The 27201-nt window shown below is 37.4% G+C and overlaps 1 protein-coding gene across 1 annotated transcript in view; it reads left to right on the top strand.

The window, feature by feature from the left end:
* Nucleotides 1-27201, top strand: part of PHACTR1 (phosphatase and actin regulator 1) — a 242340-nt gene that overhangs the window by 89017 nt on the left and 126122 nt on the right. The window contains exon 2 of the mRNA XM_027877093.1: nucleotides 3500-3580. Coding sequence (XP_027732894.1) covers nucleotides 3500-3580 — 81 coding nt within the window. The remainder of the gene's footprint in view (nucleotides 1-3499; nucleotides 3581-27201) is intronic.

Here is a 27201-nt window from a genome sequence, read left to right as displayed (position 1 = left end):
ATAGATAGATAGATAGATAGATAGATAGATAGATAGATAGATAGATAGATAGATAGAAGGTTCTTTTTAGCCTCCTTATCTGTTACACACATTTCTCTTCCCACATGCCAGATTGCCAGAACCAACTCCATCCTCTCTCCCAATATCAAATCATTATCATTTTCCCCTCACCACGAGAGGGAGTAGAAGAGGCACTTCTTTACTTGTTTAGAAAAGCTCACCTTTGCTTTCAGTTCCCCACCTTTTCAGTAGGTGCCAAATCCATTGCTTTTCCCTTCTTACTTCTTCCCCTCCCCTGGCCTCTTCTTTTCTTCTACCTTGTTAGACCGTGAACTTCTTGAGAGCAAGGATCATTTTTTTTACCTTCTTTGTATCTCCATGCCCAGTTGCTGACATGTAGTAGATAAGCCTGTTGACTTGATATTTTTCTCTTCATTTCTTTTCTCCTCCTCAATTTGATTCAACAAACATCTATTAAGTTCTATATACCAAAAAATGCTAGTAATTGGACCTTACTCCCAAAGTCCCAATATAGCAGTACAACCTTTCAATATGGACAGGAAGATAACTATTATTTTATTTGAGTAGAGAGGTAACCATCATAGCCTATTTCTTTCCCATCCCAAGCCTTCCTCTCCCTTTATTTTGTGGGGTTTTTTTAAAAAATCCAATATTCCTTTAAAATAATCAGAGGCAGGTGACTTAGATTCCCTTTTTTGCCCCTGATTTATGTCCCTTCTCAGGGCAGTGTTGATGTTGTTTATGAAGCTATAGTAATTAGCTGTTTTGTAATTTTATAAGTGTCACTGAAAATAGTATCACAAGATAGGCATTGTGGGTGAATTATTTGAAATGAGAAGTGTGAAGTACCTTCTATGGAAGGTGATATTAAAGACATCAAACTAGGAGAGGAACATATTATATGTTAGATAATTGAGCCAAGATCAGAAAGAACTCAAGAGACTGGAACAGTAGGTCAAATTAAATAATAAGGTGAAAATTAGTAAGAGTAGGTAGAAGGAAGGAGGAGGGAGAGAGAGGGGAAAGCTGCTGGGATTGACAACTGAACATTAGTGATCTTGGGAAGGACGGTTGTACTTGAGAGGTGGGATTGGCAGTCAGATTGTAAGAAGTAGGGAAGTGAATAAGTTTTGAGATACTGGAGACAGCAAGGATAGACGTTGCCTTCCAGGAGTTTGGCAGTGAAAGGAAAGAGATGTACGATGACAACCTGAGTGAATGGTAAGTTCACCTGAGTTCACCTGAACATTTTGAAAGAAATCTTGTAAGAAACCTGAACGTGTCTGTAGATAAGGAGCCAGTAGATAGGGAGAGATTGAAGATGATCAAGAGAGAAGGATGATTGACAAGGTAAGCTTCTCCAGGAAACAGGAGAAGATGGGGTAGACAGCTTTGGCAAGGAGATGAGTTACCTCTTTGTCTGAGACAATAGTAAAAAGTAGCAACTCATCTCTTTGCCAGAGTCATTAACAGTTTTGGGGCAAAGGAGTAACATGCCCAGATATAGACATGAGCAAGATTAGTCTGGTACCATGATGAAAGATGTATTGGTGGGGAGAAAGAGTGAAGGCAAGAAGGCCTACTTAGAAAATATTTTCTTATTGTAAGTTCAAATAGGTAGGAATAAGGGTGGGGACAGGAGAACAGTAACTACAGAGAGGTGCCAACATGTGTTGTATCTGCTTCCTCAATGTACAAACCACTTTTCCTACATTTCAGCCTTCATCTGCCAACCTGTACTGCCGTGTAACTTCAGCAGGCCCCTGGCTGGGCCTCTGGTTCAGTGTCTCATCATTGTGGTTCATGTTATCTGGAACAATTCCCTAGATACACACATGCAGACACAACTGTTATGGGGGCAAAGGCTGGATTCTCTGGGCCACTGGCATGCCTGCCCTCCTTGGCAGACTGGGCTTTTTGCCACTGCCACTCACACCCCCATGCTGCTCAGTGGCATTCACCCAGTTTAAAGAAATTTTAGTTATGTCTCTGAGGAACAGAGAGTACCGTGAAAAGAAATATTTTAGCTTAAACTGAATGGAAGTTTTCCCATAACAAATATAATGCCAGGCTTAAATTTCATGACTTAAAAACAAATGCTCAACAACAACAAAAAGCTTAGAGATCATTTATAGATGAAGAAACAAATCCATGATACTAAGTGACTTGTCTAAGGTCACCCTAGCTCTTAGACTTAGAACATATTCAGTCAACAAGCATTTTCTAAACCCTTACTTTGTGCCAGGCATTGTACTATGAGCTGGGGATACAATGAAAGGCAAAAATCAGTGCCAGCCCTGTAGAAGCTGATATCCTAATGGGGGAGACAATATGTAAATGACTAGTTACTTATAAGATATATTCAGAGTAGGTCTTCTAATTGTTAGGATAATGCTGTAATGTAAATTCAGAGTTGGGGTGTTATTACCTTTTACCACCCTTATTATCACCTATTTGAACTAATTGTAAGAAAATAGCTTTTAAATAGGTCTTCTTACATTTACTCTCTCTCTTCTCTATCTTGTTTCTGAATAGGTAATTTTCCTTTCTCATTTTATAAGTCACCTTTGTTAGAGGCTAATTGCTTTTTAAAAAGTTGTTGTGGGGCAGCTAGGTAGTATGGTGGATAGAGCACTGGCTCTGAAGTCAGGAGGACCTGAGCTTAAATTTAGCCTCAGAGACTTACTAGCTGTGTGACCCTGAGCAAGTCACTTAACCCCAACTGCCTCAAAAAAAAAAAGTAGTTGAATTCCTAAGCCTGAGAAAAAGTTAACCAAAATACCTATTATATCCAACACTTCAAAGCCCCTACTGGCAGTGGTTAGGACAATTTTCTTTATTCCACAAGTTAAAACATGACTCCAGGGCTTCTTTTCAGCTAGTTCCCCAGGTTTTTGGCCTTGCTTTGCCCTTTTTTCCTGTTCCTAACTTCCCGCTCTTAGGCTTCTTTTCTACTTGAATTCATCTCTATTCTTCCTGCTGTTCCAAGGGAAACATCTCCTCTCCCTTCCTGACCCCTGCTCACAAGCTCTCCTGAACTTTTGGCTCTGGTGAGTGATAGTGGAAAGTTTTTGTGATGGCGTGCAGTTCATTCCATGCCTAGTTGCTCTGAAGGTGAGCCAAATAGCAGAAGAGCCACAGGTGGGACACCCCATGGGCCTGTGTTCCTCTACTTCATCCCGCCACCCTCAGACTTCACTCCTGACCCACTAAAGTTGAACCAAAAGAGTTGACATTTCCACATCAATTTTCAAACTCTTGGGGAGGGGGTGGCAGAAGAGAAAGGAAGCATGGACTAAGTGGAAAATAATGCAAATGTACTAGAGGTTTCAAAGTAAAATGCCATCTGTGAAGAGATATCATGATCAGGAACAATGTGTAATGAATTGGCGTGCTGAACTTAGCTTGTTAAAATGGGATTGCTTTCGGTAATGTATTTGTGCTGATTCAAACCTGTTTCTCTGTCATTTCCTTATAGCCCTGGAAAGAAAAATATCCATGCGACAAAGCAGAGAAGAGCTTATAAAGCGAGGGGTCTTGAAGGAAATCTATGATAAAGGTAAGAGGAATCAGTCTTCTTTACAACTAACAAATGGAGTCATGGCGTATGTGGGTGTGTTTTTATGGAATCTCATCCAGCTCAACTCACTCTTGAAACATGAATTCCTTCTATAACATTCTGACCATTAAATAGTCTTCTACCCATGACAGGGAGCTCACTGCTTCCTGAGACAGTCCATGTGACTTTTGGAGAGCTTAATTGTTAGTAAATTTTTCCTTATGTCTAGTCAAGAGGCAACTGGAGTAGTAGATATTGAGCTGGTCTCAGAGTTGTGAACACATGGTTTAAAATCCCACCTTAGATACTTACTAGTCAGTGTCTGACACATAGGAGACACTTACTAAATTGATTAATTTCATTACTCTGGGCAGATCACTTAACCTCTCTGTGCCTCAGTTTTCTCTTCTGTAAAAAGATGGGGTTGTACTCCATGGCCTCCAAATGCTCTAAATTTCAGGTTCTGTGAGTCATGATATTCCCTTTAGCCACTTACATCCATTAGTTCTCCAGGGCCAATCAAAACAAATCGAATCCGTTTTTCACATGCTGGCCCCTTAAAGACATAAAGATAACAATTGTTTTCCAGAGAATTGTCTCTTCTTTAAGCCAAATAGCCCATTTCTTTTAGCCAGTCTTCCTATAACATGATTTCAAATGCCCTACTGGCCTTTTTCTTAATAAGCTCTGGCCTATGGATGCTCTCTCTAAAATGTGGCATGCAGAATTGAACACAGTAGTCCATGTGCAATTTGTCAAGGACAGAGCAGTGGAACGATCTGATCCCGACTTCTCAAAGGCTGTGAAAAGCTTCAAATACAGGGCTGATAATGAACAGTGTCAATGTGGACTAGACAAGCAAAGTCTGGAGAGGCTCATTATCGGAAAGTTGGCCGAAGTGATGAATTTTTCTAACCACAACAACTCATGAAGGCTGCCTCCTGAGGCACAGAGGGGTTATGATCCTTGTTGGCGGAGGCAGTTTCCATACTGATGACATCATAGATCTTTTGCCAGCCTTAGTTTCATTTAGTCAAGTTACTTTATGTAGGGATTTACAGTACTAAAATATTAAAGAGACAGTAGAATGAAAGAATGGTTATTATCCACGTGGACAAGAATTGTACGAACTAATTTGGCCATAGTATATTGGGGTTTAGAACATACTGATGACAAAAATTAATTAATTAATAAAGGGGCAGCTAGGTGGCGCAGTGGATAGAACACCAGATAGGACCCTGGATTCAGGAGGACCTGAGTTCAAATCTGGCCTCAGGCACATAACATTTACTAGCTGTGTGACCCTGGGCAAGTTACTTACCCCATTGCCTAGCCAAAAAAAAACCAGACAAACAAAAAAAAAACAAAAAACAACCAAACAAACAAAAGAACATACTGATGGAACCCATAAATGCTAGTTTGGAAGACCTTAGATCAGGGATGGGGAACCTGCAGTCTTGAGGCCACATTTGGCCTTCTAGGTCCTTGGGTATAGCCTTTTGACTGAGTCCAAGTTTTACAAAGCAAATCCTTTATTAAGGGGATCTGTGAAATGTGGATCTGGTCAAAGGGCCACACTTGAGGACCTAAAGGGCCACATGTGGCCTCGAGGCCACAGTTTCTCCAATCCTGCCATTGAAGATAGAAAGGAGTATCCCAGGATAAGGGAAATAGGGAAAATTTGAGGGCAATAATAGGGGAATTTCAACCAAATTAGAATATGCGTTAAGTGTTTTGGGTGTAGACATAATTCCATACTTAATAAAGAGGATCTCCTGAGTACCAATTAAAGAAACTGGGGATGTTTACTGTGGAAAAGAGCAATCTAAATTTGAAGGACTGTCATGAGGATGGAGGATCTCCTTGTCCACAAAGGGCTTAACTAGGAACAGTAGATAGAAGTTATGGAGAGGCTTCATCGAGTAGGTTCATCGTAAGGAAAATCTATCTAAAAATGCAAGATATTAAAAGGTAGAATGTGTTGTCTGGAGAAGTGGTGGGTTTCCACTAAAAAACTTTAGTCAAAGAGTAAATTCCATTTGTTAGAAGTGCTATTGAGAGGATTCTAGTTGAGATAGGGGTTAAGCTATTAGTGCTTTCCAACTTCTGAAATCTGTGATTCTAATACAGCCAACTTGGAAATTGCCTCATGGCTCTCTTATGGTTCTCTTAAATATAATAAGTTCTTCAAGACACTGCAAGAAATTCTGATAGAGATCACATACTCATCTTATATTAAATGTATTCATCTTTTACTAGAAAATAAGCTTCATCTATTTTTTCCCCCAATATCTAATGGCCATATGTTGAAAGAAATGATTACGCACAGCTGGGTTAAAATTAATTGGTTTTGCTTTGGGGGAGATTTGTTGGCAGAAGCTTCACACAACAAATGTTAAAAAGCCATAGCATCCGGAATTATCTTTATTGATTAGGTATTGGGTTGGGGGCAATTCCTACATTTTGAGTATGAATAATTATGAGAGAGAGAGAGAGAGAGAGAGAGAGAGAGAGAGAGAGGGAGGGAGGGAGGGAGGGAGGGAGAGACAGAGACAGAGAAGACTATTTGACAGGTACTTTGCCTAAAAGAAATACAAGTAAATGATAGAGAAAATAGCAGCTCCCTTAGTGACAGAATGAAATTAAAGCTAAAAGTAGATTGGAAATTTCCAACATTTTAAGATAATTTCTAAAATTATTATAGACTACTGGGACTAAAAGGGATCTCGAGGGAAACTGAGTTTATCCCCTTATCTAGAGGCAGAACAGCACTGAAAACCACCTAAGTCTGAGGGGTGTTTATGTTGTTGCTAAAAGCTTCCTCAAGGACAAGTCATAATCTCATTGATTCACCAGAGCTCCCTGCTCTCTTATATCATCTTGGAGCCCTCTTTGAAAGTCTAGCCTAAATCCCCCATGCTGCTAGGTAATTTTTTTTCCTTCTACTTCCATCCTTAGAAGAGATAAAGGACAGGTAACTGCATAATGATGAATAATGGCCCTTAATGTTCTTGAAGATGAGATAGTGTTTGTAAAGTGCTTTGCCAACTGTAAAACGTCATGTAAATTTAAACTTTATTATTTATTACCACCCTTGGAACTTGCTCTTATCCAGTTACATAACTGCATTTTCCTTAACTTTTCTTTTTGTCAACCTCAGTAATTCATTCAGTTTATAGATTTAATAAGAATAAGCTACTTTAGTGAAAAACTACCCTGTAGAATATTTTAAAGAAATATAATTTTATTTACTCTTAAGTATGTATAGTAAACACTAGGCTCCCTAAATGTTGGATAGTAGAGAACCTAATTTAATGAAATCACAGAATTTCAGAATCAGAACAAAGCTTAAAAATCATCTAGTCACTTTAGAGATGAGGAAACTGAGGCCCAGAGAATTTGAATGAATTAGAATATTTTATAGTGGCAGAATTAGGATGAGGACCCAAGTATCTTGAGCCTTTATTGTCTTTTTACACCACCATCCTAATGCTGCTCCCAAAGTCTTGTTCATATTTAAAACAGGAGTTCTTAATCTTTTTTTGTGTTATGGACCCCTTTGGCAGTCTGGTGAAACCTTAGGGACCTCTTCTCAGAATAAATGATGTGTTGCATACATTCATAATAAAAGGAAATGATAAATTTTGATAAAAGGTTAGTGAAAATAAAGAAGTATATTTTTCCCTTCTATGTTCATAGACCTCTCCCTTCCCCCTGAAATCTATTGATGAATCCCAGGTTAAGAACCTCTACCTTTTTTTTGGAATAATATTTTTCCAATTTACATTTTAAAAGAATTTTTATCATTCTTTTTTTAAAGTTTTGAGTTCCAAATTCTCTTCCTCCCTCCCTCCCTTATTTCCTCTCTGTGACAGTAAGCAATTTGGTATAAGTTATGTAAAACATAATTCCATATTGGTTACGTTGTAAAAGAAAACACAGACAAAAAAAAAGACAAAAAAATAAAGTGAAAAATAGTATGCTTCGATCTGCGTTCAGACCCCATCAGATCTTTCTCTGGAGGTGAACAGCATTTTTCATCATGAGTCCTTTAGAATTTGTCTTAGATAATTGTATTGCTTAGAATAGCTAAGTCATTCACAGTTGATCATCATACAATATTGCTGTTACTGTGTACAATGTTCTCCTGATTCTGCTCACTTCACTCAACATTAGTTCATAGAAGTCTTTCCAGATTTTTCTGAAGCCTTCCTGCTCATCATTTCTTTTTTTAATTAATTTATTTTGATTTATCAATAATCACTTCCATAAGCTCGAGTTTCAAATTTTTCTCCCCCTCCCTCCCCACTACCCTTCCCAAGATGGCACACAACCTGATATAGGCTATACATATATATTCCTATTAAACATATTTTCACATTAGTGGTGTTGTAAGTAAGAATTAGAACCAATAGGAGGAACCACTAGAAAGAGGAAACAAAACTCAACAGAAGAAAAAAATAGCAAATGCTGTGCTTCAATCTGCATTCAAACCCCATAGTTCTGTCTTCTTTATGAATAGCATTTTCCATCACAAGGCCTTTGGATATGTTTTAGATCCTTGTATTGCTGAGAAGTGTTAAGTTTATCAATATTAGTCATCGCACAACATGGCTGTTATTGTGTACAACATTCTCCTGGTTCTTCACTCATCATCAGACCATGTAAGTCTTTCCAGGTTTTTCTGAAGTCAGCCTGTTCATCATTTCTTATAGCACAATAGTATTCCATCACATTCATATACCACAACTTGCTCGATCATTCCCCAATTGATGGGCATCCTCTCAATTTCCAAATCTTTGCCACCACAAAAAGCCATTCATCATTTCTTATAGCACAGTAGTATTCCATTACATTCACGTATCGCAACTTGTTCAGCCATTTCCCAATTGATAGGCACCCCCCCCAGTTTCCAATTCTTTGCCACCACCAAAAAAAAATTGCTATAAATATTTTTATACAAGTAGGTCCTTTTTTCCATTTTTTAAAAAATCTCTTTGAGATACAGACCTAGTAGTGGTATTGCTGGATCAAAGGGGATGCACAATTTTATAGCCCTTTGGGCATAGTTGTATATTACTTTCAAGAATGGTTGGATCAGTTCACAATTCCACCAACAGTGCATTAGTGTCCCAGTTTTCCTACATCCCCTCCAATATTTATCAGTTTCCTTTTCTGTCATATTAGCCAATCTGACAGGTGTGAGGTGGTACTACAGAGTTGTTTTAATTTGCATTTCTCTAATCAATAGTGATTTAGAGCATTTTTTTATGTGACTATAGATAGCTTTGATTTCTTCATCTGAAAACTGCCTGTTCCACATTTATCAATTGGGAAATGACTTGTATTCTTTTAAGTTTGACTCAGTTGTCTATATATTTAAGAAATAAGGCCTTTATCAGAGAAACTTGCTGCAAAAAATTTTCCCAGCTTTCTGCTTTTTTTCTAGTCTTGGTTGTATTGGTTTTGTTTGTGCAAAAACTTTTTAATATAATCAAAATTATTCATTTTACATATTGTAATGCTCTCTATCTCTTGTTTAGTCACAAATTCTTCCCTTTCCATAGTTACAACAAGTAAACTATTCCTTTCTTCCCTAATTTGTTTATGATATCACCTTGTATGTCTAAATCACGTAATCATTTTGACTTTATCTTGGTATGTAGTATGAGATGTTGGTCTATACCTAGTATCTGCCATACTGTTTTACACTTTTCCTAGCGGTTTTTGTCAAATAGTAAGTCATTGTCCTGAAAGCTTGAGTCTTTGGGTTTATCAAATACTAGATTACTGTGGTCCTTTTCTGCTGTGTATTGTATATCTAATCTATTCCACTGATCCGCCACTGTATTTCTTAGCCAGTACCAAATTGTTTCGATGATTACTGCTTTATAATATAGCTTCAAATCTAGTACGGCTAGGTCATCTTCCTTCACGTTTTTTTTTTCATTAATTCCCTTGATATTCTTGACCTTCTGTTCAGCTCTTTCAGGAGTTCTTTTTGTGCCTGAGATCAATTCACATTTTTCTTTGAGGCTTCACATGTAACTATTTTGACACTGTTGGCCTCTTCTGAGTTTGTGTTTGGATCTTCCTTATCACCATAGTAACTTTCTATGGTCAGATTCTTTTTCTATTTATTTTTTGCTCATTTTCCAGTCTATTTCATGACTTTTAACTTTATGTTATAGTTGGGCTCTGCTTGTGGGATGATAGGGCACTGTTCCAAGCTTCTTGCACCAGAGGAGTGGGGCCTCATTGCTGGGCTGAACCAGGGCTTGGGACCTCACCACTGACTTACTGGGTAGAACTTGTGTCTTCCTTGCCAGATACTGCCCATGCTGGACTGTGCTCCCCTTTTACTCCAGGGAGACAGACCTTTTCTGCTAACATTCTAAGTTGTCTTGGACTGGACAGTTGTTCTCTGGACAAACATGGTGATCAGCACAGAACTAAATGGAAAGGAATAAAATAGAATACATTTTTATCTTCTCAGGCTAACTCTCTCATTTTTACAGTTGGAAGCCCAAAAAGATGAAGTGACTTGCCAAGGGTCATAAACCTATTAAGTGGCAAAGCCCATACTAGAACACAGGTATCTTGATTCCTAACCCTTTCCTAAGACTAATTCCTCACACTTTCTACGCTCCATAAAATGGCATTGTCCTGCACTATAATTTCCACAGCTTTAAGAGCAGGACAAGAAGACAAAATCAAGCTTTCTTCTTGTTTTTGGAAACTTTAGCTTAGGCTTCTACAATTGTGTCATTATTTCCCTCTCTAATCAGGAGTTTGCTGGTAAGTGCTTAACAACTGGCTCTCCAAATTATCTATCTATCTGTCTGTGTAGGCAGGACACACTTCTGTGTTTAATCTGTTTTATTAACATTTTCTTCTTCACCTTCTTAAGTCTAGAGACAATCAACAAAACAATAAATCAACCCAATTTTCAAGTTTTGTCAATTTCTGAGGTGTAAATGCTCACACTGAAAATTTAACTCTTGGCTTTCAGGAGCCAGTAGGAGCTAACTCCAGCATATCCCTGCCTGTGATCAAGCATAGCTCTCACAAGTAAAGAGGATGAGTGAGGGCACATAGCCAAGGAAAAAAAGAATAGATTTGATTACTTTCAAATTTATGTCTCATTTCCATTGTACAGTAGAAATTGAAGATAACATTTAATCATATACAATAAGGTGCTTTGAATTTTTTTGTTAGCAAATTAGAGAAACATTTTGGAGATGTTGTATTTAATTTTGAGTGCAAATACAAATCACAAAAAATATGCACAACTTTTCTGCAGAGGCTGCAATTTTTTTTCCTACTGGTGTTATAAAGGAAAAAGCCTGATATTTAAATAAAAGGTCATCATCTTTAAAAATGTAAGTAGATTGTATTTATATCAGGCAGTGTTAAGCTTACTTAATTAGTTTAAGGATGGAGATTTCTTCTATCAGGCCAGATAGGCAACTGTCTATAAATTTAGGATCATAGTCCTAAAAAAGAGCCTTAGAGGTCTTTTAGTCCAACCCCCTAATTTTATAAAAGAGGAAACTGAGTCCCAAAGGGGTTCAGTGACTTATCCAAGATAATAAATGCCAATGCTCAAATTTGAACTCAGGTCCTGTGATACCAAGTCATGGCTCTTTGCACCACAAGATGCTGTGATCTTTCTGAATCTGAAGTCAGCCATCTGTTTACTGTACCATACTGATTCTCATTAGGCTTATCGCTTCTTTAAATTCCTTTGTTTAATGTCTGTGGATTGGGGAATAACTAAATAAATTTTGGTACGTGAAGGGAATAGAATATTACTTCACCGTAAGAAATGATGACTGAACAACAGAAGAAAGAATGGGAAGACTTACATGACCTGATAGATGGGGAAGGGCAGCTAGGTGGTACAGTAGATAGTGTATCAGGCCTGGAGTCAGGAAGACCTGAGTTCAAATCTGACCTCAGACACTTACTAGTTGTGTGACCCTGGGCAATTCGCTTAACCATGTTTGTCTCAGTTTCCTTCTCTGTAAAATGAGCTGGAGAAGAAATGGCAAGTCACTCTAGTATCTTTGTCAAGAGAACCCCAAGTGGGGTCATGAAGAGTAGGATACAACCGAAATAAATGAACAATAACGTATGATGAAATAAGCAGAATCAAGAAAACAATATATATTATGATTAAAACATTGAAGTTGAATACTTTGCAATGACCTCAACACTTTGCAGTTATGATGACCAAGCATGGCCCAGTGAAGAGATCTGAGAATGTACCTCCCTCCCTTCTTTACAGAGATGAAAGCCTGTGGTGTTCAACACTGACTATACAGCCACATTTAGTTGAGGTGTTGATTAGTTTTGCTGACATACCTTTCTTTTCTTTCTTTATATTATATATAATATATATAGTTATAATATAATATATATAGTTATAATATATAATATATATAGCTATAAGCAATCATTCTCTGAGTCAGGGAAGAGGAAGGGATGTATTGGGAAATAAAGATAATATAAAAATAAAAGATCAAGGTTTTTTAAATAATTATTGCCTTTGTTCAGTATTACATATGCACAAAATATTTTAATAAGAAAAATAATCTATGTAGATGATTCCCAGGTCTATATATCTAGCCCTAGTCCCTCTCCTAACCTGCAATCCCTTGTCACCAGCAAAGGAAACCAATTATATTGGAATACAGCTATCAAATTTTTAAAGAAAAAAAGGGGGTTCATGGATTCTAGGCTTAGAATCCTTGCTCTCTATTACTTGGTGATCTTATCAGTTCTCATGAGTTCAGCAATCATCTCTTTGCAGATGATTATCAAATATTTATTTCCCACAACTTCAAGGTCGTCCTAAGCTCCTCATTTGCACTCACCCTACATACTTATATTTCGACCTTCACCATATCTCTTATATATGTCCCCTTCTGTTTGCTCACACAGCAACTACCCTAGACCAAAGCTTTTATCACCTCTTGCCTAGACTACTGAAGTAGTCTTTAATGGGTATAACTGCCTCAAGCCTCTCCCTACTCTATCTTTTCTTCTATTCAGCAGTCAAAATAATTTTCACAAAATATGACCATGTCATCCCTCCTACTCAATAAACTCCAGCGGCTCCCTGTTCTCTCCATGATTAAATCCAATTCATGCACAAGTCAAGACATCACCCTCTGATGTCAGTGTGCCTCTCTGAAAATGAAGGATGAATGACAACAACCTCCATGATTAGGGCTTAGCATAGTGCCTGGCATATAGTAGGTGCTTAATAAATGTTTGTTGAATTGAATTGATCAAACATAAAGTCCTCTGTTTGGCTTTTAAGGCTCTTAATGATCTGGCCCATCCTTACCTTTCCTGTCTTCTTATACTTTACTCTCCTACATACATTCTATAATACAGCCGCTATGACCTACTTGCAACTCTTCACATATTTCCCATCTCTGTCTTTTTTTTCTTTTTTTACTTTCTCCTATGCCAGTAATACTCTCCCTCCTTCCTCATTCTGCTTTTTCATTTCTGTGGCTTCCTTCAAGAATCATTTCAAATCCTAACCTTCAGAATGCTTTTCCTAGCCCCCTAGTTGCCTTCACCTCTCAGATTACCTTCTGTCCTCTCTTTCTCTGTCTCTCTCTCTCTCTCTGTCTCTCTCTGTCTCTCTGTCTCACTCTCACACACACACACACACACACACACACACACACACACACACATACACACACACCTTGGAGGATGGAAAAACTGGAAACAGGAAGACATATATGTATGTATGTATATATATATAGTACGTGTGTGTGTGTGTAGTACTTGTATATGTAATTTCCCTCATTGAAATGTGCACTACTTGAGAACAGGGACTTTTCCCTTTCTTTGTATTCTCAGCATTGCTTTTTGACTGACCAATTGAAAATGTTTATCACAACTTTCACCTGGCATAGAAATTTGTCACATTTTTAGCCCTGTGTGATGCTTGCTACTCTCTGATGTCTTGCCTAGAAATGTTATCTTTGAAAACTATGGGTGAATACAACTGTATGATAAGGTTATAAACCAGACTGTACTTTTAATATCAGTTTTAAATAATCATTTACATAGTGTCCAGATCCAACTAATTTGATAAAAGTTATAGCATGAACAAGATTTAAATGACAAGCCATACAAAGGATACCAAGAGGGGGAAATTATTACAAGCTTCCCTGAAGTATAATTTTTTCTTAATCCCCTCCCCTCAAAAAATTATCCTATGACAGAAGGCTTTATTAAATAATTGCATTGCCATGATCAACAGGAATCCCTCACAAATAATAACAGTTTTTCTGCCAGCTAGTTATGTGATTAATTACAAAACTGGAAACAGCATGTTATGTCACAATCTTGACAGATGTTTCCATATGTAAATATTGGAGAGTTTTTTTTTCACAATTTACTGTTTTCTTTGTTTATCTCACCTTATTTTATTATGATGATGTAAAAAACCCCTGGGCTTATTTTACATTTCCTCATGGAATAGTTCCACCATGGCCCATGGCATTGTGCAGTATCTTCAAGATTGCTATTATAAATGATTATTGTTGTTCAATCACTTCTGACTCTTCATGACCCCATTTGGGATTTTTTTGGTGAAAATACTGGAGTAGTTTGCTCCAGCTCATTTTACAGATGAGGAAACTGAGGCAAAAAGGGTTAAGTGACTTGCCCAGGGTCACACAGCTAATAAGTGTCTGAGGCCAGGTTTGAACTCAGGTCCTCCGGACTCCAGGGCTGATTGTTCTATCCATTGAGCTACCTAGCTTCCCCTTTACCAGACTTTTGAAAAGGGAGTGATTTCATTGTCTTTGGGAAGCTCAAGAACCAGTTTTGTTTTAAACCCACAAATAAGTAGCAATCCTTATTCCAACATTACTCATTCCATGAGATGCTGCCTCTTCCTAGCCTGGGTAAAGTACCCATAAGTAGGCTATACCTAAGCAAGTTGTGAGGGTTCTCTAGTGAATCCAGAGCCTACCTGTTCTTAGTCTTTCCTCTTTCTTGGTGCCACCCCTAATGCAGTCCACCTCAAATACTCAGTATATTCATGTTTTTCTCCAAGTCCTCAATTAAAACTTTCTCTCAGATTATTTACTCATACTAAGGTAGTGATTTTTTTTAAAAAATTAGAACCTATGTTTCTATCAATGTAGGAAACCCCTCAATGAGGAAATTTCTTCCGCTACTTCAAACCAGCAGTTATTCATAATTTGTACTCTCAATCACCGAGAAGTTAAAGCCAATATGTATCAAAGACAAAACCTAAAGCTAGGCCATCATGACTCCAAGGCTGACTTTCTGCACACTACAGCTTGCTGCCTTTCAATGTAATAATGCCTTAAAATGGTGCCTCTCTGTGATAAAAATAACTGTAAATTTCTTTGAAAGTATTCTATTATTATGTTCAAAATACATTTTTAAAAATTCAGAAAAGAAAGTTTGGCCCTTGAAGAAACACTTCTGATAAGCAGTTACAAAAGAGTTATACCTACAGCTAGCAATCATAAAATGTCGGTGGCACGTCCATTGTAAAGAGAAGATGCTGGAGAAGTATCTTATGATAAAAGTTGACTTCTAGATCTTTGTTGTTGTTTTTCAGTCATATCTGACTTTTCATGCCCCCACTTGGGGTTTTCTTGGCAGAGATACTGGAGTGGTTTTCCATTTCCTTCCCTAACTCATTTGACAGATGAGGAAACTAAGGCAAGCAGAGTTAAGAGACTTGCCCAAGGTCACCCAGCTAGTAAGTGTCTGAGGCTGAATTTGAACTCAGGAAGATGAGTATTCCTGACTTCAGACACAGCAATCACCTAAGTGCCCCTTCTAGGTCTTTACTAACTTACTAGTGAGGAACTTACTAGCTCTGTGACAAGAGCCATTGCTTAAACTCTTTGGGTCTTAGTTTTCTCATGTATATAATGAGATGATCCCAAGGCATCTTTCAAGTCTAAAATTCTATGCTTCTAAATAGGTGGCAGAGAATGGGAAGTCCTCAATAAATAGTCACCTAGGAAACCAGATCCTCATCAAAAAATGAGATCATGGAGTAACCACATGCTTGGGCTCTGTGTGCTTTGGGAGCTTTCTGCCATAACCAAGGAAAGCAAAAAAGCCAAGTTTTACAAATTGAGGGACTGAATGGAAGGAGACTCCTTCCATTCCTTCCAAGATTCTTTGGCCAGAAAGGTCAAGTAGAGGAACCTTTTTTGATGGACTAGTTTCCTCAATGGATAATTTTAAAAGTGATAAGGAATAATGATGGAAAGCTGATGATACCTGTCTAGAAAGAATTTTAATAATAAGAATTTTACAGATAGCTATAGATAGTCCATATCTGGGGACACCTTCATGTTAAAGAGTTTTCTCAGGGGATTAAAGAAAAAGTAAAAGTTAAGCAAGAATTAATACCATTTAGAGGGTGTGTAGGTGCTAGAGGTTTTCTATTTCTTTTGAATCTAACCCTTTCAAATGCTTTTGGTAAATACTAGCTATGTGACCATGGACAACCTCCTCAGTGCACTAAGCAGTTGTCTTTCAGAGAAGATGCTTACCTGTATCAGTAGGAGTTTCTTCATATATACATATATATTTATGTATGTGTATGTATATATGTATGTATGCACATATATATACACATATATGTATAATGAAATGATCCCAAGGTATCTTTCAAGTCTAAAATTCTATGCTTCTAAATAGGTGGGAGAAAATTGGAAGTCCTCAATAAATTGTCACGTAGGAAACCAGATCTTGATTGAAAGATGAGGCCATGAATGAAACACATGTTTGGGCATATACATATATGTGTGTATGTGTGTGTATGTGTGTGTGTGTGTACATATATATATATATGAAATCACAAGCCCAGTCTCTTTCCCTATTCTCTATCTTGGCTCTTTACTGTTTGCCTGCTTATCTCATATACATCATAGTTAGTTAATCCATATTATTTTTTAATAATCCATGTTATTTTAATATAAGGAAGTGGTTCTCAATGTTTTTTATTCCCCATGAACAAATGGTTTTTGAACAATATTCCATGAAAAACCTTGTTTATTCCTTTCAACAACATCAAAAAAAAAGTATTGTGAACTCCAGGGTAATTTCATATGCTACTGACAATATTCTGCCATTATTTGCTGCTTAAGGTGTCATTAAAAAAAATTTAGCAAAAATCCCTTGCACCTTCCCTTCCTTCCCCCCCTCAAAATATTTGCGAACTACCAAATGGGAACCACTGATATAGAGACATATTCTTGTAGATAAAAAAGGATTTGATTGTGCTAAATATTTTCCCTCTCAACTGATCACAACTGAAGAAAGAGTCTCATCATAATTCTTTTGACTCTCCATTGGGCAACACCACCTGTAGCAGAATTGTAGGCATAATGGCTATGAGGAAATAACCAGGCATTAGGGGGCAAGTCTTTTTTTATTTTATTTTTAATTTATGGAATAAAACACATTTCCAAAATGTAGTATAATAAAAAGATGATTGTACATGAAACTGCAAATCTACCATGCACAACTTGCTATTCTTTTCAAATATACAACAAAATTATCGTAATTTTTTTTCTTTTTTTCTTCCCTCCCCCCCTACCCTAGAGATGGCTACCATTAGACACAAATAGATATAGATAAATGTAAAATCATTCTATACATACTTCTGTTTATAAGTTCTTTCTCTAGATGCACAGTGTCTTCTTCATCTGTCTTTTATAGTTAATTTGGGTATTGATAATAGACAAAATAACATTCTCAAAGTCATTCTTACAAGAATATTGCTGTTACTGTATACAATGTTCTCTTGGTTTTGCTCATTTTACTCTTCATTGTTTTGTGCAGTTCTTTCTATGTTTTATTAAAAATATTGAGCTCATCATTTCTTATAGCACAGTAGTATTTCATCACAATCATGTACCACAATTTGTTCAGCCATTCTCCAACTGATGGGCATCCAAGTCAAACTGATTTTGGTGATTACAAATGCTAGACTTTCCCAAGGGTATTTACATATTAATAATGACCAAATCCATAAAATGAATGAATAAATCTTTGATAGTAGGATTTTAGGAATCAATTGGTTGGAGAGGATGGCCAAAGGGAAAGTTAGGGAGGACTTCGGTGTCCATGTAGTAATGCCTGCTCCTCCTATACTCCTAGCCAGCTCTGCTTCTATGTTGACAATACTTAGGTGTCCTCACCTCTAAAGCAGGGGTTTTTACTATCGCTAGCTTTCAGGGAATCATTAAACTTAGATGGGACAAAAAAATTACAATTTATTTTCACTAACCTCTGACTGAAATTTGGCATTTTCTTCTTCTATGATTAAAAAAAAAAACACATTATTCTGAGCAGGGATTGATAGGCTACCAAGGTGGTCCAGGATACAAAACAGGTTAAGAATCCCTGCTCTGGAGTAATTCAAATGAAGTATTCATATCTCAGCACCTGGGAAGGGACCTGAATGTCGTAGTGAAATTATAAAGTATAAAATTCTAATTTCATTTTGCTGACTGAATGCAAGTGGAGACATTAGTAAATCAAAAAATAAAAGGACTTTCCCTGTTCGGCTCCCTCTTGCCCTGACTCTATCTCGGCAAGTTATTACTTAAACACTGAGACCTTGAATTCAGCAGGTAATCCCCAATGTCTCTCTCAGTACTAACCTTCTAAGATCTGGGATAATTTAAAGCTTCTTGATAGGCTAGAATATAAAATTTCATTCTTTTCTGAATGATAACATACTGAGTCTAATATCAAAATCCATGAACAAATCAAGTACCTTCAGACGTAAAAATGCATTACATTTTAATTCGAGGAAACTTCATTCCCAAGTGAAGTCCATCTATTACTGAAATCTAGGATGATAAACATTACTTATGTCTCTAGCTCCTTTATTAAAATGTTTTGTGACAGGTTTCAAAGGTAGCTCTAAATTTAACACCTGATCCCCTAAAAACATTTTTAAAGGTTTCAAGTCTTTAGAAAAAAAGACATGTTAGAAATACTAAATAAAACCCATCATACCCTCACAGCTTCAGAGGAAGTTTTCTCATTTGTGTGAGTCTAGAATATAATAATACCAACTAGCTTTTATGTAGAGTTTTAAGGTTTGCAAAGTACTTTACAAATATTATCTCACTTAATCCTCACAACAACCCTAAGAAGTAGGTGCCATTTTACAGATGAAAAAATAGTCTGATTTAATTGACTTGCCCAGGGTGACTGAAGCCAGATTTAAATTCAGTTCTTCCTTGTTCCAGTCCCAGTGCTCTATCCACTGTACTACCTACTGCCTTCCCAGTCAGTTACGATCTTTCCCCCCTTGGTCCTCATGTAAGACTTTACATCTTCATGTATACCTATCAAGTATAAACATATGTATTTTGTAACATACATATATACACACATGTATGTATATATATATATACACATTTGGGTATATACGTACATACACATATATATGTATATATTATTTGGAGATAAACACAACTAGAGAAAGGGTGCTAAATTTGAAGATAGGAAATGTTGGTTCATATCATGGCTATGGCCCCTGCTAGCTTTGTGACCTTGTGTCAATTCTTTAATCTCAGTTACTTAATATATAAAATTGAGATAATACTTGGTTGCTGTGATTAAAGTCCTTTGCAAAGGCCTTAAAACATAACATAAATGTTAGTTATTATTGTTATTTTCCCCAGCACAGCAGTTATTCACTCCTCTCTCTCATTTGTAACATCAACATGCCAAACTTCTATCAAGAGTGAGGATAAATTGTCCTGTGATAACAACCTTTTTACATATCTGTTATGCTCAAGATAGTTGCTCCGGATGGGTTATTCAACAAATCTTCCTAACATTTAGTAAGTCACAGTGTGTTATAGCAGGTGCTAGATAGGAGCTGCAAACATTAGAAAAGGTAGAAATTTTAGAAAAAAAAACTGTTGGTTCCTTATGGAATTTGTAGTTTAGTAGGGAGATATAGAAATACGTACAGAAAGATAGAGACAGACACAGATAGACAGAGAGGTAACTAAAATAACACCATATAAGCCAAGTGCCATGTGAGGCCCAAAGGAGGAAAGGTCATTACCTACTGGTGGGAATCAGGGAAGGCTCCATGGAGAAGGTAGCATTTGAGTTGTTTCTTAAATGGTGGCTAGGAATTCAACAAGTAGAGGGGAAATAGGGCATTCAGGGACAGGGAAGAGCACAAACAAAGGTGTAGAGTTGGAGAAGAACACAGCATGGACAGGTGCTGTCAAGTAGTTTGTTTTAATATAATAAAGCATAAAGTATAATGCAGGAGTAGTATGAGATGGGAGGAGTAGGTGTGTCCTACTCATAGAGGGTCATGCATGCCATGATAAGGAATTTAAATATAATTCAGTAGGCAATAGCAGATCATTGAAGGATTTTGAGCAAAAGAACCCCATGAAACAGTCTATATAAAAATGAAGATTAATCTGGCTACAACCTGAAGAATGGATTAGAATGAGAGTGGAGGCAGGAAGACCTGTTAGGAGAATGTTGTAATACTCTAGCCTGGTGGTGACAATGGGAAGAGAGAGAAAAAGAATAAATGTCAAAGATATTGCAGACGTTGATTGATGGGACAGGAATTGGCAAGTCATTGAGTTGGGAATGGGGAAGTGAGGGAAAGGGAAGAGTAAAAAGATAGCTTCAAAGTTTTGAACTTGGGAGATAGTGACTGGTGGTGCCACTTACAAAATTAATGAAGGAAAGTGCTGATTTAAAAAAAAATAAACTAAGGAGGAGGTGAGTGAATTTTGAGGAGCTGGTGGGTCATGTTTTGTAGGCATCTGGAGATACAGCTCTGGAGTGTCAGAAGGCAGGCAGGGTTGGAAAATACAAATTTGGGACTGTCTAAATAGAAGCAATTGTTGGAGCCTTGGGAACAAATGAGAGAAAGGGGGGGGTCTTGAGAGAAAGCAGAAAAGATCTGAGGAAAGAACTTGGGGAACATTCACCTTAAGGATTCTGAAAAAGAACAAAGAACCTATAAAGGAGACCAATGAGAGATGGAAAGAGAACTGGGGAAGCACTGGGGTCTTAGAAGCTTCTGAGGTTTCCCACACCTTCCCCTGCCCCAGCCTCAGCTGAGGGCCTCATATCTTACTCTACTGAAAACTGAAGTCATTTAACATGAGCTCCCTTTTCTTGCCTTCAAGACATCTATGAACTACTTGTTAGCACCTGTCCATGCCATGTTCTTCTCCAACTCTACACCTTTGGTTGTGCTCTTCCCTATCCTTGAATATTCTATCTCTACTTGTTGAATTCCTAGCCACATTTAAGAAACAACTCAAATGCTACCTTCTCCATGAAGCCTTCCCTAATTCCCACTAGCAGGTAATGATGTTTCCTCTAAATTTAATCTCTCCTTATCTGCTCGTTCCTTTCTATGGCCTTCAAAAACATCTTGATATCCTCGATCCTTAAAAATCTTCATTAGACCCTCTCATCTCTTCAAATTATTATCCTGTTTATCTTCTCTTTTTCTCAACCAAACTCCTAGAAGAGGCTGTCTACGTTTACTGCCTCCACTTCCTTTTCTCTCACCTCAACTCTTTGTAATCTGGTTTCCAACTCCATCACTCAACTGAGGTTGCTCTGCTCAAAGTTAACACCAGTCTATGAATTATCCAATTATCTTCTAACAGTACTTATCCTTCTTGACCTCTCTGCTACATTTGACTCCATTAACTACCTTCCACTCCCTGGATACTCTTCTATCTGGGCTTTTGTGATGCTAATCTCTCCTGGTTCTCCTCTTACCTTCTCAGTTTCCATGCTGGTTAATTGTACAAATCATACATTTCAACGGGTATTCCCTAAGGCTTTGTTCTGAACTCTTCTTTCTTTCTTTTTTTTATTTCCTTATCCAAACTCATTTAATTTTTATATTAATTTATTTTGATTTATCAACAATCACTTCCATAAGCTTTTGAGTTTTAAATTTTTCTCCTCCTCCCTCTCCACTTCCCTCCCCAAGATGGCACACAATCTGATATAAGCTATACATATACATTCCTATTAAACATATTTTCACATTAGTGATGTTGTAAGGAAGAATTAGAACCAATAGGAGGAACCACCAGGAAGAGGAAACAAAACCCAACAGAAGAGAAAAAAAAATAGCAAATAGTATGCTTAAACCTGCATTCAAATTCCATAGTTCTTTCTTTGGATGTGGATAGCATTTTCCATCATGAGGCCTTTAAAGATGTCTTAGATCCTTGTATTGCTGAGAAGGGCTAAGTCTATCAATATTGGTCATTGCACAACATAGCTGTTACTGTGTACAATGTTCTCCTGGTTCTGCTCACTTCACTCAGCATCAGGCCATACAAGTCTTTCCAGGCTTTTCTGAAGTCTGCCTGCTCATCATTTCTTATAGCACAATAGTATTCCATTACATTCATATACCACAACTTGTTCAGTCATTCCCCAATCGATAGGCATCCTCTCAATTTCCAATTCTTTGCCACCACAAAAAGAGCTGCTATAAATATTTTTGCACATGTGGGTCCTCTTTCTTTCTCCTTTCTTCTTTCATCACTTTCTACATTCTTTCTGTGGCTTTATCACCTCTTGTGAGTTTATCCTCTCTATATAGATGATTCATAGTCATATATATCCTGCACCAGTCTGTTGCAAGCACCACCATTTTCTCAGTCTCCAAAGTTGGTAATTAGCATTACTCTTATCTATTCACTTTCCCTTACCCCACTAATTCAATCAGTTGCCAAATCTTGTAATTGGTCTTCTTGCCTCAAGTCTCGCCCACTCTAGTTCATACACAACACAGTTGCCCAAGTGATCTTCCTTAAGAGAAGATATACATGTCACTCATTCAGTCAACTTCTGTCAATTTCCTCTAGGATAAAATATAAGTACCTCTTTTTGACTTTTAAAGCCTTTCATAACCTTGCCCCCAAGCTATCTTTCCAGACTCATTGCACTTTACTCTCTAACTTGGACCTGGGCAAATTGGCCTTCTCTCCGCCACTCAGACTCATCACTCCATCTCCCTTTCTGTGCCTTTGCATTGGCCAGCTCTTGTGCCTCTTTCACCAAAAATACCACACTTCCTTCAAAATTAGCTCAAACACCACCTTCTACACAAAAGCCTTTCCTAATCAACCCAACTACTAGTGTTGTCTCTCCCTAACTATTATCTTGTACTTATTCTGTAAATGTTTATATATATATATAAAATAAATGTATATATATATAATAAATATGTATATATATATATATATACACATACACTTGTTGTTTCACTCACTCATTAAAATATCAGTTTCTTGAGGGTAGGGATTGTTTCATTCTTTGTATCTGTATCCCTGACACCTATCACATTGGCACATATTAGGGAAGTGATAGGGGAAGGGAAAATGCATTTTTATAGTGCCTACTATGTGCTAGGCACTATGCTAAGTACTTCTACAAATCTTATCACACAACAACCCTTTGAGATAGATGCTATTATTATCCCCATTTTACATTTGAGGAAACTGAGGCTATCAGAGGTTAAGTGCCTTGTCCAGAGTCATTTTCCTAAGTAAGTGTCTGAGTCTGGATTTAAACTCAGGTTTTCCTCATTCTAGGCTCAGCACTCTATCCACTGTGCTACCAACTGTCATACCTTGTAGGAGTTTAGTAAATGCTTATTGATTGAGTGGTTGAATGGGGAAGTAGACTGTTCAGAAATAGGTGATCATTGTTGAAAGATTTTGTAGGACAAGCAGTGAGAATTAGGGATATTTAAAAAGGCCACAGCACATGGCCTTTAGGATCATGATAATTAGAAAGTCCTAAATGCCCTTTGAGAAAGTGATTTCAGCAGAATTATCAGGGTAGAATCTAGATTTCAAGGGGATAAGGAAAGAGTAGAGGTGGTGCTGAAAACAGCACAGCAAGAACCACTGATGCATGGCAGTATGTGTATAGGTTGGGGAAGGATTTCTACACAACCAAGTTAAACAAAAGAAATAGCTCACAGAAAAGTGGCTGCATCAGAATTTGCAACAATGCAGTACTCAGAGGAGTGCTAACAGAATCGATCAGGATGTTTCATGGCAGCAACCATTGAAAGCATCATCCAAAAGACTTACATGAACTGGTGCTGAGTGAAGTGAGCAGAACCAGGAGAACATTGTACACAGTAACTGCAACATTGTGTGATGACTAACTTTGATAGACTTAGTCCTTCTCAGCAATGCAAGGATCTAAGACATCTCCAAAAGTCTCATGGTGGAAAATGCTATCCACATCCAGAGAAAGAACTATGGAGTCAGAATGCAGATTGAAGCATACTATTTTTACTTTTTTTTTTGTTTTGTCTTTCTCATGGTTTTTCCTTTTTGTTCTGATTCTTCTTTCACAACATGATTAATGGGGAAATATGTTAAATGTGATTGTATATGTATAGCCTATATCAAATTGCTTGCCATTTGGGAGAGGGGAGAGGAGAGGGTTGGAAGGAGAAAAAAATTTGGAACTCAAAATCTTATAAAAGTGAATGTTGAAAACCAAATAAATAAATAGATGAATAAATAAATATTTTAAATGTAGAAAAGAAAAGTCTATCCAAGAAATGGTCATAAGGAAAGAACAACTTATCCACATCTGGAGACTGCAATCTTCTACTGTGCTTGACTCCCAAACAGTCACATTTGCATGCATTAGGAATAGCCAAGTAAAATCCTTAATGATTTTGGTCAAAGGTTATTTCATATTCTTAAGAACATTTTTAACTACAATTTAAGTTGTTTTAAAAAACAATTTCTAATTTCAAAAATAAAAAAATCTACTTTCCTTTTCCTGTCTGCATTATGTCTTTAACAACTTGACCGTTTATTTGAAATATCTTTTGCTCTGGCTTTCAAAACTGCCATTAAAGAAAAAGAGAGACTATGAGTCACAGAAATGTCTGTGTCAGACTGGAAATAACATATGTTTTCTGAAATTGATTTTCAATTTGTACAAGTCCAAATAACCTGAAGAAATGTTTGGCTCCACATTCATAGTACAAAATTAAAAAAAAAAAGAATATGAGATCAAATTCTCCACTAGTGTATGGTCACTGGACTAGAGGAACTCTATGATATATTTGTTTTATTCAGACCTATGATTTCATTAGTGTGGAGAACAATCTGTGTGAAAAGTACCTTCACTAATACAAATCAGGAACTCACCTGTGTCAACTAATCATATTGCCTGTAACTCTGAGAAGTTAAGTGACTTGCCTATGGTCATACAACTAGTATGTCAGAATTAGGACTTGAAGCTAGGTCTTTCTAACTCCCAAGCTGTTGTCATTCAGTCTTTTTCAGTCACGTCCAACTCTTTGTGATCTCATTTGGGGTTTTCTTGGCAAAGATACTGGAGTGGTTTGCCATTTCCTTCTCCAGCTCATTTTACAGATGAGGAAACTGAGGCAAACAGAGTTAAGTGACTTGCCCAGGGTCATCTAGCTAGTAAGAGTCTGAGGTTGGATTTGAACTCAGGTCTTCCTGAATCCAGGCCCCACACTCTAGCCATTTCTAATTCCAAGGTCAGCCCTTTATTCACTGGACGATGTTGTGCCTCTCTAGAGTGTCTTTCCAGTAGAAAGAACACCAACTTTGTAGCCAGAGTACCTGAGTCTGAGTCCCAGATCTACAACTTGCTAGCTCTGTGACCTTTGGCAGTCATTATGCCTCTGAATCTTAGTTTCCCCATCTGTAAAAGAGCAAAGATTTTCTCCACCTACCTGACAAAGTTATGATGGAAATGAGATGAAATGATCAATCAACAAACCTTAATTAAGTCTGTATTCTGTGACAGGCATAGTGCTGCTTGCTAGGGATACAAAGACAAAAGTCAAACAGTCCTTACCCTCTAAAAACTTACAGTTTATCAAACTTTACAATGTATCTATAAAGCTTTATAAACTGTAAAGCAATATGTAAATGTGAACTCATTATCTTCCCTCCATCATCGTGGTAGGCATAGTCTGAACATGGATAGTTAATGGGTTGATTAGGCTTAGAAAAGGCAAGATTATTCAGAGATGGCAGATTCCCCACCCTGACACTTAATTATGTAGGACATTAAATTTGTTTATACATGTAAGAACCACTAGAGTAGAGTGATATGTCACATGTGGGGTTGTATAGTATAAAATGTAGGCTTGAATTGAAGTTTTACAACCACTGATTACAAACCTCCTATTTTACAAGGCATTACAAGAGGCACCATGCATATAAAGAAATCATCACCATTGTCATCTTGGTCATCAAAAAAATATAAATCCCATTGAAGGGATATGATGTAAACACAGATAAGCATAATACAAGGTAGGGAGTAATATAGATGAAGTGCTCTAAGACTCTTCAAGAAGGGAGAAATTAATGGGGGAGTTGGCGAGGGGAAGGATCAATCAATGATCAACAGGTATTTAAGTACCCACTATGTAACAGACACTATGCTAAATGATATACTTCTTGATCTAACGTAGGTCATAGAATGTTGGAGAAGACAACATGTATATATATAAATATGTACAAAATCAATATAAGGCAAATTTTAGGTGGAGAGACCACAAGCATCTGGGGGAGTCCAGATAGGCTTCATGGAGATGTTACTAGTACAGAGTTTTGAAGCATAGAAGTCAGCCTGGGCAAAGGCACTAACTAAGAGAGAAGACAGAATGACCTCTGTGAGGAGAAGCAAATAGACTACAGTTATCCCTTTCACATTGTGGGGGAAGGTGGGCCCTAGGAGTGCAGCGCTCCCCCACCCCACCCTAGGGGCACAGCACCCTCTCCCATCTGGAAAATCCACATAAATTTTTTTGGCCCTCCCTTTGTACCAGAAGAGGTCTGAATTTTTTTTTCTTTTTGTTGTATGGGGTGTTTACAATACATTATTGTAAAATTGGTCATAGGCTATATTACACAATACTATACATATATTTTCTGCATTTCTGAGTTTCTAAACTCTTTTCTGTGTTGTCTGCAGCTTCCACAAACCTCCCAAAAAATTCCCATTTAATTTCTTATGGCTGACCCTCAATATATCAAAACAGCAATGGAGAAAGTTGTGATATAGAAGGGATAACTGTAATTTGACTGGAATATAGAATATATGAAGGGAAATAACATGTAATAAGCCTGAAAAGTGACTTAAAGACAGATTGTGGAGTGCTTTAAAAGCCAAATAGAGGAGTTTGTGTTTCATTCTACCTAGATGTAATAGGGAGCCACTGAAGCTTTTTGAGCAAGAGAAAGACATGGTCAGACCTCTGCTTTGCAAATGTAACTTGGGTAACTGTGTGAAAGAGAGATTGGAGAGAGCCCGTCATGCTTCCTTCTGGATTTCTTCCATGTGGCCTGGGCTGCTGACTCTGTCTAAGAAAAACTGTCAAGTGCTCTCACAGCATTTACATTCCTCTGAGTGCTTGCATGTGGGCCGACTGTTGGGTTCTTTTTTCTCAGGGGCCCCACAGTGGACATCATCCTGTTATAACCAGTCAGTTGCCACTGTTTTCTTTTTCAAGCTTCTAATCTATTAATGCG

Source organism: Vombatus ursinus, unplaced genomic scaffold (assembly GCF_900497805.2).
Source record: "Vombatus ursinus unplaced genomic scaffold, bare-nosed wombat genome assembly UNPS02000577.1, whole genome shotgun sequence".
NCBI classification, from domain to species: Eukaryota; Metazoa; Chordata; class Mammalia; order Diprotodontia; family Vombatidae; genus Vombatus; species Vombatus ursinus.
The sequence above is the reverse complement of the archived record's forward strand: the minus strand, read 5'-3'. Positions and strand labels throughout refer to the sequence as shown.